At 43.6% G+C, this 16113-nt stretch overlaps 1 protein-coding gene across 1 annotated transcript in view; it reads right to left on the reverse strand.

Annotated features, from left to right (window-relative positions):
- Positions 1-1221: 1221 nt before the first annotated feature.
- Positions 1222-16113, reverse strand: part of HLTF (helicase-like transcription factor) — a 46871-nt gene continuing 31979 nt past the window's right edge. Inside the window, exons 21-27 of the mRNA XM_015428155.1 lie at positions 13578-13702; positions 11858-12036; positions 6958-7077; positions 3860-3972; positions 3483-3663; positions 2858-2938; positions 1222-1976 (exon numbers count right to left, since the gene is read on the reverse strand). Of these exons, the coding sequence (XP_015283641.1) occupies positions 1833-1976; positions 2858-2938; positions 3483-3663; positions 3860-3972; positions 6958-7077; positions 11858-12036; positions 13578-13702 (943 nt within the window). The 3' untranslated portion in view covers positions 1222-1832. The remainder of the gene's footprint in view (positions 1977-2857; positions 2939-3482; positions 3664-3859; positions 3973-6957; positions 7078-11857; positions 12037-13577; positions 13703-16113) is intronic.

Genomic DNA, 16113 nt, shown 5'->3' on the forward strand with positions numbered 1-16113 from the left:
CATTGACTTTAATTCTAATAACCCTTTGAGGATAGGGGCTCTGAACTTCATCTTGAAAAGCAGAACTAGCTAGTTTGATTTCTGGCTTCCAAACAGCAGGCCAGATTTGGGGATGCATACTAGTAGTTAAATAGGAATTAGAAATTTGTTCCTAACAGTAGCATATGAAAAATAATCCCCAACGTTGTCAGGGTCTGACAGATATGAGAGTCCAAGGCTATGAAGGGCTTTGTATACAACAGCCAGTACTATGAATTGAGTTCACTAATTGATAAGCAGCCAATGAAGTGAATGCAGAACTGGTGTAATAGGCATGTTCCACCTAGTTCTGATAAACAGCCAAGCTGCAGCATTCTGCACCAACTGAATCGGTTTTGAGGGGATACCTACATAGCATGTATTACAGTAGTCTACTCTGTGTTACCAATGGCACAGATTTCAGCTGAGTCACAGTGGGAGTCATCTTTCAGGCTAATACTAAGCTGGACATAAGTGTGTGGGGTTTTTTGGCAACTGCAGCAACTCACTTCTGCTGCTGTAAGGCTGGGTCTAGTCAGTAACAAACAGCAACACCCCAGCCAGCATTACTGTCTTCTTGTCAGTGTTTGATTTCTATTTGCTCCCATTTAGCTATTTCATAGAATCAGCTGGAAGGGACCTCCAGGGTCATCTAGTCCAACCCCCCTGCACAATGCAGGACATTCGCAAATACCCCCCATGATCCCCAGCCAAACTGGCAATCAGCATTTTCCTGGGTGTGTAACTACAGCAGTCAGGCAACAGGTCAAGCCCTTTACAACATCAACAGGGGGCTTGGATAGAGATAGAAGTTGGGTGTCATAAACATATTGAGAACATCAATCCTAAAACGATGAATTATTTTTTTCCTCAAGGTTTTATATAGAGGTTGAACAACATGGCAGTAAGATTGTACCATGTGAAACCCCACTCAGAAGATAACTGGTCTCCGACAACAACCCTTTGAGTCTAATCCATGAGGAACAATTTAAACCAGTCCAAGGCACATCTTCAAGAGGATGGCTTGTTCTATTGTACTCAAGGCTGCAAATAGATCCAGTAGGAGCAACAAAAAAGTATGGCTGCTGCATTAAAATGGAGGTCATAAACTAAAGGTGCCAGGGCCATCTTGGAGGTCTTACCATTCTGAGCAATGCTACTTGTCGAAAGATTGTTTTGACATGAGAACAGAGGCAGAGTCAAGACAAAGGTTTACTTCCAAGTCTGATACAAATCAAGGTTCTAGTTATGCCATATAGCAAAAGGTACACAGTAGTATACATTAAATTCCAGTATACAGACTGTTCACATCCTGACTTCTCAACCAAAAATACTGTTGCAAATAAAACAAAAATAAACTACTGTACTTTTAAAATTGTCTGGATAAAGTCTAACCTAAAAATTCAAGAATTTTTGCTCCCATTCTCTACACGCTTCATTTCTCCTGACATAGTTTAGCTAACAAAAAAAACCTGAGGTTGTTTAAATGTTACTTGACAAGTATTTTTGCATTTGCCACTGCTGTTGAACATCTGCCTAAAACACAAATAAAACTGGATGCTGTTATAAAATTATAAAGCATTTAAAGAATAAATCTCTTTAGTCATGCTGTTTTTAAGTCCCTGATAGTCACTCTCCCAAAACCTCAATGTCTACTTTTAAGAAGCCTAATGAAATGTAACCCATTACCCCTAACTTTCTTGTGCAATACAGCTACTGCCCAAAGATGACAGAGCAATTCGAAATGCTTGTGCGTGTGCTGATTTAACAATTAGCATCATGTCAGCCTCAACCCCGGCCCCAACATAACAAAATTATAAATCCATCAAAGTTTTAATTTCATTAATTTTGGTTTCACTAGAGGAAGGCTTTTTGGCTCCAAAGGCTCCGGCTGCAAGCTCTCTCTTCTTGTTCTGAATTTTCAGCATGTTTTCTTCCACTGAGTGCTTCACAATGAACTAAAATGAAAATTTAAAAATACGGTCAAGCAGAAAGGAAACAAACAAGCCACAATATTTTTTTAAAAAAATAAATGCAACTGAAAATTCACTGGTTTGACTCCTATGCCTCCCTTCCTCTCAGTGAGGAGTCTTGCTCTGACAGAAAAAGCTTCTTCCATTACAGAAGGAACTTAGCAGAAGGGAATGCCAGGATTCAACCCTTTATCTTGAAGCATGAACTTACTCAAGGTAAAACAAAGCTTGGAAGTCACAGCGGGGAAAAACAATTGTTCACACACTCTTTTCCCTTCCATTGAACCAAGCAGAGCCAATGGAGGATTATTTCCCTTAATTTAGTAGCACCCCAGTACAGCAACAGGTTTCCATATCTGTATTCCTGGCTGGATGGGGAACCACACCCACACTTCCCCTTCCCAATCATTCAGTGCCTGCACAAAGCTTTTAAAAAAAACTTGAGACCTTCCCGTCCTGACCTGGATAGCCCAGGCAAGCCCGATCTCATCAGACCTCAAGCTAAGCAGGGCCGACCCTGGCAAGTACTTGGATGGGAGACCTCCTTGGAATACCAGAGGTGGGGGCAAGCTTTATTCAGCCACCTAACTGAATATCTTCCAGGCCGCCAGTGGGGTCAGTCACCAGAGTTTGCCATAACTTCCAGGTGCCCACATACACAATACCAAAAAAGCCCCACCTTGAGATCTTCCCCATCTGTTTGAAAGGGGGAGAGTGGAGCTGGAGACCACCCCACCCCATCTGCCTTTTACCTCCCAAAAGCTCATAGGCGAGGTATCATCTTTTTAAAAAGGGACTGGAACATACAGCCCAGGGCTGCTCCATGCGCACACTGTCTACTGCATTGGAGTCAGGCACCAGCTTACCTTTGTGATGATAACTTCCTTCTTCTGCCCAAGTCTATGACATCTGTCAAAACACTGGTCCTCTGCAGCAGGGTTCCAAGCCTATCAGAGATATTAAGTATTCAGACTGAGCTTTGCTGTAAGTAATGTGTTTTCAGACACAGAGATTTCTTAAAATCATATGGCAGAGTCCTTTTCCATAGTGCTTTGTTGGTTATTTTTTTAATCTAAAGATTCAGAGTTTTCTACCAGTGTAATCTTTAGCTTTAGAGTTCATTTATTTAAATATTTTTACCCCACCTTTCAGGCTGCAGACATAAGACAGGCGTGCAAAGTCAGTCACAGATTGCTCAGTTCTGTATTTTCTTATTATGATAGTCTCACGGGGAGGAATTGCACTGGTAAACAATTCTGGGCATCCGTCTTTTCTGCCATCAAACTTAGGAGCTGCCAGGAGCCCAACAGCTGGTGACAGAAGCCCCCGATCAAAGTGTCAAAGGTATAATGATTTCCCACCACCCCAACTCATGGTATATGTCACCAATCATTGACACTGTCACCTGCCCCAGCAACCAAACTGGGCTGAGATTTTACAGATCAGAAAGTGTCTAAAGTTAAAAAGTAGTAATAAGTAGACAATACTTACTGGATCCATTAAAAAGACTCGTGAAGCTGCTGTGAGATTCAAGCCAACACCACCCGCTTTTAGAGATAACAGCATTATAGTTGGGGATCCAGCTTCAGTGCTCTGGAACTGCTGAATTGCCTCTACTCTTTTCTTCTGTCTCAGTGCCCCATCCAAACGAGTGAAGACAAACCCAGATTTTCTGTAGCAGAAAAAAAGTGATATGCTCTCACCCAGAGAATTAAGGTCTGATTTTGGAGGTGGTTTCCTGGAAGCATGAACAGCTATTACACAAGCGGAACAAAACAGAGAGCAATGGAATGGCATCTGTTATCTTTTAGTGATTTAAGCAGTATTTCAAACAAGCATAATTTACTCAAGCACGTATTCCTGCTTACCTCAGTGGAACCTCTATTAGAGAGAGGAATTTCGTGAACTGAGAAACAATTATACTCTTAATAGCTGGATTTTGCTTTCTTTGAGCTAGCAAAGCATGCATTAGGGCATTGACCTGAAACACAGAAGACAATTTATTTTCAGTTTACAAACAAGAAACTATTTGGCTTTTCTTGTGCTTAAAGGAAGAAAAAAACCTACACATTTCCAGAATGGTGTGTGCCAAAGTGACCAGTTTTTTCTCCCCATCTTCTGTTGCCACATACCGAAAATTCTTGTCCTCAGGCAGATGAAAGTAAGCTCAATACACGAAGAATGAGGAAGAAATAAAACTGGTTTCTTATGTAACAAAGATTCTTGCGACACCTTAAACGTGCTCTGGCATAAAGCAATCTGAACCAGAGACCACTCCATCCGATGCTTAATCACAAAAGACTGCAGCAGCCAGCCCCCACGCTTTTACACCCCCCCCCCCAGTCTGGAAGATATTCCTTTGGAGACTGGGAGCCTCAACTATAAAGTTAGCTCAGCTTACCAGTGTTAACATATACTAGTTTTTAGAAAGGAGTAAAGCAGTTACATTAATAAAGGAAATAAAATTCAAGCAAAGCACAGGAAGATTTCAAGCATTCACATAAGAACATAAGAGATGCCAATGTTGGATCAGGCCAAAGGCCCATCCAGTCCAACACTCTGTATCCCACAGGGGCCAGAAATACCAGTGCCATCAGGAGGTCCACCAGTGGGGCCAGGACATTAGAAGCCCTCCCACTGTTGACCCCCCCCAAGCACCAAGATGACAGAGCATCACTTGCCCCAGAGTCCCTATCTATACCTTGTGGCTAATAGCCACTGATGGACCTCTGCTCCATATGCTTATCTAATTCCCTCTTGAAGCTTTCTCTACCTGCTCTTTCCCATGCATAATCTTATAAACCTCGATCATGTCACCCCTCAGTCGTCTTTTCTCCAAGCTAAAGAGCCCTAAGCGCTTTAACCTTTCCTCATAGGGAAAGTGTTCCAACCCTTTTATCATTCGAGTTGCTCTTTTCTGCACTTTTTCCAAAGCTATAATATCCTTTTTAAGGTGTGGTGACCAGAATTGCACACAGTATTCCAGATGAGGTCGCACCATTGATTTATATAGCGGCATTATGATATTGGCTGATCTGTTTACAATACCCTTCCTAATAATCCCCAGCATAGCATTGGCCTTCTTTATTGCAGTCACACACTGTCTCGACATTTTCAGTGAGTTATCTACTACAACTCCAAGATCTCTCTCTTGATCTGTCTCTGCCAGTTCAGACCCCATCAATGTGTATTTATATTTAGGATTTTTGGCTCCAATGTGCATCACCTTGCACTTGGCCACATTGAACCCCATTTGCCATGTTGACGCCCACTTGCCCATCTTTGACAGATCCCTTTGGAGTGCCTCACAATCCTCACTGGTTTTCACCACCCTGAACAACTTCGTATCATCCGCAAATTTAGCCACTTCACTGCTTACTCCCAACTCCAAATCATTAATGAACAAGTTAAAAAGCAGTGGACCAAGTACTGATCCCTGTGGTACCCCACTGCTTACACCCCTCCACTGGGAGAACTGCCCATTTATACTCACTCTCTGTTTCCTGAGAAATAGAGTTCATTCATATGCTAAAATTCTTGCCTCCTGCGTACTTTCAGAGGCCATTGCACTAACCACTCCTTTTTCTTTCTAGAATTCTCCCCACCCTGCCTCCAAACATCACTGTGACAAGTCAGGGCACATGAGAGAAGAAGAATGAACTTTGTATAAATGCAGATGAAGAAGAAGAGATTGGATTTATACCCCCCGCCCTTCACTACCCAAGGGAGTCTCAGAGTGGCTTAGCAACTCATTTCCCTTCCCCTCCCCACAACAGAAACCCTGTGAGGTAGGTGGGGCTGAGAGAGCTCTGACAGGAACTGCTCTTTTTCAAAAAAAACTGTGCCAGAACTATGGCTTGCCCAAGGCCATCCAGCAGGTGCAAGTGGAGGAGTGGGGAATCAAACCCGGTTCTCCCAGATTAGAGTCCACACACTTAACCACGGCACCAAACTGGCTCTCTTCCACTGCTCCAGCAAGATGGCCCTTCCAGGTTATCACCATCAAAATAAGCACAAGGGAAATACACTAACTCGAGACTTAAGTACTGCATGAAACAAAAGAACCTATAGGGAGCAATGTGAATTGTTAAAGGTCCAGTGAGGGAACAGAAGGGGAAAGGTGTGCAAAGCATCAAAATGAGAAAGAAGGAAAATAGGTCCAGGATGGGAGAAATTAGCAACACACAAAAAGTCTGAGAAGTCGAACAGCCCTCTTTTGTTACGTTCTTTTTATTAAGCCGAATCCATGTACCAACATTAGAGGTTCAGACTGGCTGCAGCGGCACAAACTAGTCAAGGCAACGCAGAGCACGGATGAATGCCTAACCTACTGAAGCCAGAAGACAGAGTGTTGGCAAGACAGGCTGAATGGCTGCCAAGCAGTCAGCAGCCTTTGTGCCACCCTGAAGAGCAGCCTGCTTATGCAGCAGAGTTCCACTACATACGTTTGGGAAGTGACTATTAATGTTTTAAGAGTGTTCGCTTAGAAGTTTACCCGTGAAGTATTTTTTTTAACAAGACCAATATATAGAATTTGTTCCGATGGCGAAACGTTTGGCTGGAATCAAACAGACCACCAAGAGAAGGGCTTACCCGAACCCACTTCCTGCTACAGTACCTTGCCCCCCCCCCCAAAGCTGCTCCAACAGTGAGACAAGCTTCAGGAATGGTGTGGGATGTGAGCACAGAACACTGCAACAGGAATGGGGTGTGTGTGTTTCAGTATGCTTCTACTATCACAAAGGCAGGTTTGAACCCAAGCCAGTTATCACCCCTCCTACATTCCCATACTTTGAGGCCTGGATTCAGAGTCTGAACAGTTTCTCATTTTGAAGCTATAATCTAGCCTATAGGTATATTTTGTTTGCAATGAACTAAATACTGATTAAAAAAAAAAGATCGCTCATTAAGAGTATCATTTCCCATCTCAAATTTACAACAATGAAAATTCTAATGCAACATTTACCTTTGAACTTGATACCCATTCTTGATCAGACTTCTCTGTATCATCAGAATCTTCCAAAGGACATTCTACAAGTTGCTCTAATCGAACCTCTTTTCTGCAAAGAGGGCATTTAGCATTTGGCTGTAAAACATAACAGTGTTCATTGGTAGTGCCTTCTGAGCATACATACATATTGTCCCTTTCATGCCAACTTTAAAAGCCAGTTTCATGTTACGTATCAATTAATAGTTCTGTATCTTCAATTTATAACTGAAAGCACCCCCACAAAATTGGAGGGGTTGATAATGAACTACAAAGGACTGTAACGTTAACACTACAGAGAAATATCATGTTTCTTTGGGGGTTATATTTCTGCTACACATGCTAACATGAACAAGCCTTACCATTATTGCCAGGCAACATCTCCCTTATATATAAAAGCCGAATGGTGGTGGCACTTCTCTAGAACATTCCACACGCTCCGGAATTGGTTGGCGCCCTGGTGTGTCACTCAGAATCTGTCCCTATCCACTGGCGGCATTGTTTGAGTCTCGCCTCCAACATTCTAAACAGTTTGCTGTTCCTCTCCCCCCCATAGCCAGTCAGAACATAGAGGTTATTTGCATATGCAGCCTCATTGGCCTTTGCCTCAGAACACAGAGGTCGTCTGCATATGCGACTTGATTGGCTTTTGCCTCTAACATTCTAAACAATTTGCTGGGGTAAAATGTGTCCAATCTCCAGGTGAGGGCTGGAGATCACTCAGAATTACAACTGCTTTCCAGATGGCAGAGATCAGTTCCCCTGGAGAAAATGGTGGGCTCTGTATCTTTTTATGCTGCTGAGGTGGCCCCCGTATGACAGCCAATGTTGACGTGGCAGTCAGGGCTTCAGAGCACCGGAGAGGCTACAGGTGTGTGGGGGGTGGAAAGCTGAAGAGTGAGGGGGAAATAAAGGTAGGTTGATGATTGGCTGGGAAGGAGAAAGGGTTGCCAACTCCAGGTGGGAAGTTCCTGGAGATGTGAGGGATGGAGCCTGGAGAGGGTGAGGTTTCAGGAGGCGTGGGACCTCGGACAGGTACAAAGCCATAGACTCCAGCCTCCAAACCAACCATTCCCTTCTGGGATTGTTGCCAATCTCCAGGTGAGGGCTGGAGATAACTCAAAATTACAACTGCTCTTTAGATAGCAGAGATCAGTTCCTCTGGAGAAAATGGTGGACTCAGTGTCACTATATCCTGCTGAGGTCGCCACAGCAAATAGACACTGAGTGTCCAAAGCCGGGGCACTCACCCAGAGCCTCTTTCTAGAGGTGGTTGTATTTATTTCCACAACGGGCCTTTTTCCTAGTTCTACAATAAACCAAGGTAACATTTTACTACAAATGAATCCACATAACATTACTTCCACAAAAACAGCCCCCAAGAACCAATATACATGTACTTTCTTCTCTAGAAACTCTGCATAACATGGCTTCAGCTCTTTTTTCTGTTAGGCATAGCAGTTCTCCAATGAACTGTCATTTGCTACTTAGTCTGTCATTTGCTTTGCCCTGTCAAGTCACAGAATTCTTATGGTGACGCTCTGGGGTTTTCAAGGCAAGAGACATTCAGAGGTGGCTTGCCATTGCCTGCTTCCACATCACGACCCTGGTATTCCTTGGAGGTCTCCCATCCAAATACTAGCAAGGGCCGACCCTGCTTAGCTTCCGAGATCTGATGAGATAACACTAGCCTGGGCTATCCAGGTCACGGCTAGTTTGAATAACACTTTAATAATCCTTTCAAATGGCTCAAGAGTCTCAAAACACCTCAAGTCTCATTGAGAACGGTAGACTACAAGGAACATAAAGAAACACTGAGTTTTGACCCCGTTTAAGGTTTCACTGATTGCTTCAAGACAGGGGGAGCAGCTTTTGACTGCCTCTATTTTGCTTCCAGTTCTACTTCTTTGCTACACTGCTACTCTCAAATCTGTAATTAAGCAGATAAATAAGCAACCCCACTTCATTAAAAGGTGGATGAACAAAGAGTTTAACCAGACAACATTTCAAACCTCATGAACTCTGATTCCAGGCCTAACAGACTGTCTACTGCGGTCCCTTAACTCTTGATCTATGCATCAATGGTTATTTATTAAAAACATTTCTATACTGCCTATCCAGGAATCCCTTTCCTCCAACGTTGCAGGAACAGCCGAAAAGCTTTATAATATCATGTAGCAGAACCTTTTAGGAGATTATCCTCAGGTGTCCACATAAAGTCTAAAGGCACTATAACCACCAAAGCAACACCAATTATTGTTTTAGAATAATGTTGCGCCTCAGTGTGAGCTCATTATGTTGTAGCTCTGCCCCACAGAGAACAAAAGTTCCCATGCATCTTTTCTGCTCTTGCAAATTTTCTTTTAGAAAAACCTTTGAGGCAAAAGCAGGAGGGACAATTCTGTCCACTTCCCGCTCGCTCTCCACAGCTGCCCATGTTCTGGGTTCCCCCAACTCTGGAATTGCCTTTTCAGCTCCCACAAGTAGCTCCCAGGGAAAGGAGGGGGAAGATGGGCCTCCACCAGTGGCTTCCCCTGGCACTGAAAAGGATCCAGTCCGTTATATTTTAAGTCATATTTCTCACACTAAAATGCAAGCTTTAGAGTCAGGCACAATCCACCTACCCACATAAGATTCTGCTACTGCCTTCTACAGTCTCAACTCTTCTATTCCACCCAGGAACAAAAAAATTCAGCTAACAATTTTAACACGAGAAAAGATAGTAGTTATAATTGATCTAGCTGCACACCTTTTACACACATGTACAACCTGAACAGGTTACTGGAAATTTTGTACTATGAACACTGGCCATATTGAGGTTCATTTTTTTCTAGAGGTGTTTTGGTCAGTGCCAACATTTTAATTCTACTGCTCTGTACTGGATTAATGTGAAGATGCACTAATTGCTCCACTTGTAAATTCTTTTCTCCAGCTCAGCTGATGAGCTCTATATAAAAATTCTGGTTACATAACAGCAGAATAGAGGTGCTTTGTTTTTACTGAAGAACTCTCACTCAGCTATATAAACACAGGATCAACTATTACTCATTCTTTGTACAACACACAAACACACCCAGAGACAATTTATACTAACATGACAAGTGGGTAACAAATAAAAACAAACACCACTTTAGTTTTCGTGTACACGCTGATGTGCTGCTGGAGATTTAATCTCAGCATGACCCAAATCATGAGCCTGAGTGTATCAGAAATGCTCTGAATCCAACCTCAGTTTCCAACATTTGAGTGGGCAGAAGTCTTCTAATTTGATGATTATGCTAGAGACTCAGTGCCTGCCTTAATGTCCCAGGGGGCAGAAGGGTGGCACCAACAATGGAAGAGAACTCCACAACAGTATGGGAGTGAAAAGGATGCTGGGAACATCCTGATACGCATTTCTGTGCTATGCTGGGGCCATGGCTGGGTGGCTATGACAGAGTCCGCTGAAGCAAAATCCTACGAAGACGGAAGTGCTGTACCTGAGCCGGGGTGGAGTGGATTCGGGAATTAGGCTCTCTACCCTGGATGGAGCACCGTTGGTGCCAGCCCAGAAGGGGAGGAGGCTTGGGGTGACCTTGGATGCCTCACGTTCTGTGGAGGCCCAGGTCGCCACGGGCACCAGGTCTGCCTTTGATAATCTTCGGCAGATCAGGCAGCTGGCTCCCTACCTCTCCCCCCGGGACTTGGCTACAGTAACCCATGCAACGGTCACTTCCAGGCTTGATTACTGTAACTTGCACCAGGTCTGCCTTTGATAATCTTCGGCAGATCAGGCAGCTGGCTCCCTACCTCTCCCCCCTGGGACTTGGCTACAGTAACCCATGCAACGGTCACTTCCAGGCTTGATTACTGTAATTTGCTCTACACGGGCTTAACCTTGAGGCTGAGCCAAAAACTCCAGCCGGTACAAAATGCAGCAGTGCGCCTGCTGACTGAGACGACTGTGCGGACGCACATTAAGCTGGTGCTCCACCAACTGCACTGGCTACCAATCGAGTACCAGATCCATTTCAAGGTGCTGGTGCTGACCTTTAAAGCCTTATGGGGCCTGGGACCAAAATATCTACAGGACTGCCTCTCCCCATCTGTGCCCCAAAGAGCCTTGCGCTCTGCAGATAGTCATCTGCTGGTTGTCCCCAGCCCAAAAGATGCCTGCCTAGCCTCAACCAGGGCCAGAGCAGAGACGAATCAGGCAAGATCGATCAGTGAGGAGGAAGGATCAGATCATCTCTCTGTCTGTAACACAACTGCTGATTCTGGAAAACCATGTAGCTGTACCTCCTTCCCACCACCACGATACATGTCCTGTTACCACAGCTACCCTGTCAGTCCTAAAGAGAAAAACAAAGGCAACTCCTCTAGACATAAGAAATTGGATGTGAGGATCTATTTGCTATGCAAGTGAGAATTTTAATTACCTATCTTCCTGAAACATAGGAAGCATGATTCCTTCATTGAAAGGTACAATAATGAAAGTATGTCATTGGGGGCAGCAAGGTGTGTGGGGGGGGGGAATACCAAGAAACATGTTTCCAACTGAAACAACTACCAGATTGATCTCCAAGTACATCTGGCTTTACTTAAGATATTAAAGAAAACAACTCAAGTTTTTAAAACACTATCCATCCCAAATAAACTATTTTTTAGAATACCCATAACCATGCAACAGCAGATCAATACCAAAAGGACAGCATGCAAATTTGATGCACAAACAGAATCAGCAGATGAGACATCCTGAATTCACAGCCGCTGCAAATTCAAAGAGGTTATAAAGTAATTCAATCTGTTTACCAGCACAACACAATTATCTTTCAGTTACCCAACACTAATGCACATCACTTTAGAATAGTTCATTACTGGACTGAGGGCAGAAACTAACCTTCTCCCTTTGGATGACTTCACAAATGCATGGCTTACAGTACACATGAGCACAGTGGGTTATCACAGGAATACTGACAGAGTCTAAGCAAACAGCACATTCTTCATCAGAGCCAGAGCTTAGAATTAGCTTCATCTTCTCTATTAATTTTGCACGCAGCTCTTCAGGAGTACCATTACCTGCCCACAGAAATAAACACTAGATTAAAGAAAAAACATGACTGAATACGTTATTACCTGGGTTTTACAGTTCTCGGCCTGACACGGATAGCCCAGGCTAGCCTGATCTTGTCAGTTCTTGGAAACTAATCAAGGTTGGCCCTGGCCAGTATTTGGATGGGAGACCTCTATGGAATACCAGGGCCATGATGCAGTGAAAAGCAATGGCAAACCACCTCTTGCCTTGAAAAGCATATGGGGTCGCCATAAGTCAAATGTGATTTGATGGCAGTTTCTGCCACATTACAGTTCTCAAGCAGCATGTAATAGAAACACATTTGGGTTTGTTAAAACAAAACAGATTGTATCTAATTAGCAGTTGATGAAACAGCCAAATATACTCATCTATTGGTCTTAAATACTTACCAGGCACTCTTTTAAGGTAAACAGACTGAAAGTGCAGTTGAACTGACATGTTAGAAACCAAATTATTTTTTCCTGGTTTTCTGGAACCAGCACGATAGTGATTAATAATTTCTTAAGATTTCTTCCACACAAACTGAAGTTGTCTCACTTGCTGAGAACCATTAACTTTTAACACAAGTACTGAACACATACTCCTCGGACTCAGGAGAGTACAGGATTACTTTGTAAATCAGAAGAAAAAAGAAGCCAAAATGGAAAGACTGAGGGCTGATTCAGGCCCTCCATGTGCCAAGTGGCTGCCAAGTTGAAGGGGAACAAGTGACATCCGATGTCCCTCCCCCTACACTGTGGTGGCATCTTTCTCCTCCATGTGTTAAAGCAGGGGTGTCAAACATGCGGCCCAGGGGCCACATCAGGACCTCGGAGGGCTTCTAACAGCCCCGCAGTGGAACTGGCTGTCTTCTGCTTCTTCTTCCAGTTCTGCTGCTGCAGCATTATCGCAGGTTTGCAGCTTACAGATACACACCTGAACAGCATACTCAAGATTGCAACAGCACAGACATTTTGATGCAATAATTCAGAGCAAGAGGTGCAAGTTATTAGACACTGTTAAATAAACAAAATACTGCAAGAATGCTAATATTTAAAGCATGTTTTTATTTTAAGTAAAAAAAAACCTTTGTGTCCTTTATAAAGTTTATATCTCTGCTACCTGGCATTACATTTTACGACACACATGGCTCGGCCCAAGAAGTTCTCATTTATGTCAGATCCAGCCCTCATAACAAATGAGCTCGACACCCCTGTGTTAAAGAGTCCTTTGCAGGTGGTAAAGTGGGATCAGATGACATCTTTTCCCTAGTTAACTATACCAAAAGAGGTCTAAAAGGGTCAGAGACTCTAAAGGATTAAAAGGTGGGGAGAAAAAAGGAGCTGCTGTTCTCCAACTCATCAAATGTTTTACCCTCTAAGCATACTTGACTGCCAAGGATGTAACCACACAGATCTGAGTTCTAACAAATTGTCACAAGCAAGATGATAAATGTATGTATAACAAAATTAAGTATTTCATCTATTTTTCTCAGCAAGTGTGATAAAAGCATTGTTACATTTTAATAGTGAATGAAGATACTGACCTTCTTCAAAGGTGGAGGAAGGCGCACTTGCACAGAGATGTGGATGACAACACAACTGTCTCAATCTAAGCAGTGCACCCAGAACATCTGCATAGTGGGTCAAAACAGTTCCCTCATTAAAATACCTGAAAAATAGAGCAAAATGTGGCTTGCAGCTTCAGTATCCACTCAAACTGTGATTCATAAATCCTCCAAGTCTGCAATATAAACTGTGCATATGAGCCATTTATTTTGCCTACTGTGTCACTCTCACACACCCGGCTGCAAACTGCAATCTCCAGTTGCATTTCACCCAAAAAGTGCCAAATAATTTGGATTTAGTTTACAATACAAATAATTTTCACATGTGACTGTAGTCAGGGCTGCCGACAGAGGAGGACTGGGCGGACAAAATTCAGGGGACCCAAGTCAGCTGGAGGCCCCCAGAAGCCATCATCGTGCTGCATCCAGCAGAACTGTCTTTCAGTTTATTTTTAAATGCAGTTCTGGCTGCAGCCACTAGGGAGGCAGGGAAGTCTGAATACAGTAAAAGTCACTCTACTATCAGCAAGACTTCCCTTTCTCCAAGACTGAAGCAAACTGGCCTATGCCCGTCAACCAAGCCAGCATGCTGATGGCTGCTAGAGTAAGTGCCAGCCTGCAGGTCATTCCCTCTCTTAATTTCAGTCCCTCTTTTCCACGGTTTTCTCATTCATTTCTATCTCCCTCCCTCTGGTTGTTCTGTGTCTCCCCCCTCCCATTTATTTTCACTTTTTGGTCTCAAGACCTTCTCAACCCTATCCTGCTTGGCAACATAATGTACTTTAAGAGTAGTGTAGGAGCAAACCTTTATTAATATTATGAACGTGTGTGTGTGTGTGTTAATATTTTCCCATCATGTAACAAATAAGTAAAAGGATATCCCCCCCCCCCCGCCTTTACATGTACAGTAACTGAACATGAATTTGTTTTAGTGGTAATAAAGTGGCTGCAGCTGGTGCAAAACGCTGCGGCCAGGTTGCTGATGGGAATCCCGATTCGAGAGCACATCCAACCTGTGCTGAAGACGTTGCACTGGCTGCCTATAGCATACCGGGTCCGCTTCAAGGTGCTCTTTTTGACCTTTAAAGCCCTTTATGGCCAGTGTCCTGCATACCTAAGGGACTGCCTATCCCCATGTGTACCCCAAAGGACACTGCGATCAGGGACCCAGAACCGGCTGGATCCCCCAAGCTTCAAGGAGGCCAGACTGGTGGCAACCAGGGCCAGGGCTTTCTCAGTGGCTGCTCCACTCTGGTGGAATGAGCTCCCGGAAGAGACTAGGGCCCTGAGGGACCTTTCACAGTTCTGCAGGGCCTGTAAAACGGAGCTCTTCCACCAGGCCTTCGGAGCTGCCACACTAACACCTCCACTGCCAACAGTTAATATCTACTTTGGCGGAGCCCTGGCCCATAGGTCCCTCAAACACAGCCCATGTCAATGACCTGAGATAGCTGCAGAAGGCCGAAGAGTCAATTGGAATATGAGGAATGTTGCTAGCACTTTATCTTGTTTGAATTTTAATGCTGTATTTATTAATGTATGTGATTTTATTATGATTGTGTTATGGGGATTTTATCTGTTTGTAAGCCGCCCTGAGCCAGCCTTCGCTGGGAGGGCAGGATAAAAATTTAATAAATAAATAAATTATATACGGAGAACATATGTTACAACTCCCAGTTCAGGCACTGGGTTGTTAATCCTTATTCTGCTGGTGGAAGATCTGAAAGAACTCAAATGTGAACTTCTGGATATCCTTACAAAAACATGTAATCTTTCCTTAAAATCTGCCTCCATTCCTGAGGACTGGAAGGTAGCTAATGTCACTCCCATCTTTAAAAAGGGTTCCAGAGGAGATCCAGGAAATTACAGGCCAGTCAGTCTGACGTTGATACTGGGTAAATTGGTGGAAACCATTATTAAGGAAAGAATTTGTAGGCACATAGATGAACAAAACCTATTGAGGCAGACTCAGCATGGGCTCTGTAAGGGAAGATCTTGTCTCACTAACCTGTTAGTGTTCTTTGAGGGGGTGAACAAACATGTGGACAAGGGGGGATCCAATAGATATTGTTTACCTTGACTTCCAGAAAGCTTTTGATAAAGTTCCTCATCAAAGGCTCCTAAGTAAGCTCAAAAATCATGGGATAGAAGGACAAGTCCTTTTATGGATCAAAAACTGGCTAATTAATAGAAAACAGAGAGTGAGTATAAATGGGAAATTTTCTCCATGGAGGGACGTAAGCAGTGGGGTACCGCAGGGATCAGTACTTGGTCCACTGCTTTTTAACTTGTTCATTAATGATTTGGAGTTGGGAGTAAGCAGTGAAGTGGCTAAATTTGCGGATGATACGAAGTTGTTCAGGGTGGTGAAAACCAGTGAAGATTGTGAGGCACTCCAAAGGGATCTGTCAAGGATGGGCGAGTGGGCGTCAACATGGCAAATGGGGTTCAATGTGGCCAAGTGCAAGGTGATGCACATTGGAGCCAAAAATCCTAAATATAAATACACATTGAT

Source organism: Gekko japonicus, unplaced genomic scaffold (genome assembly GCF_001447785.1).
Source record: "Gekko japonicus isolate JY-2015 unplaced genomic scaffold, Gekko_japonicus_V1.1 scaffold1460, whole genome shotgun sequence".
Taxonomy (NCBI): Eukaryota; Metazoa; Chordata; class Lepidosauria; order Squamata; family Gekkonidae; genus Gekko; species Gekko japonicus.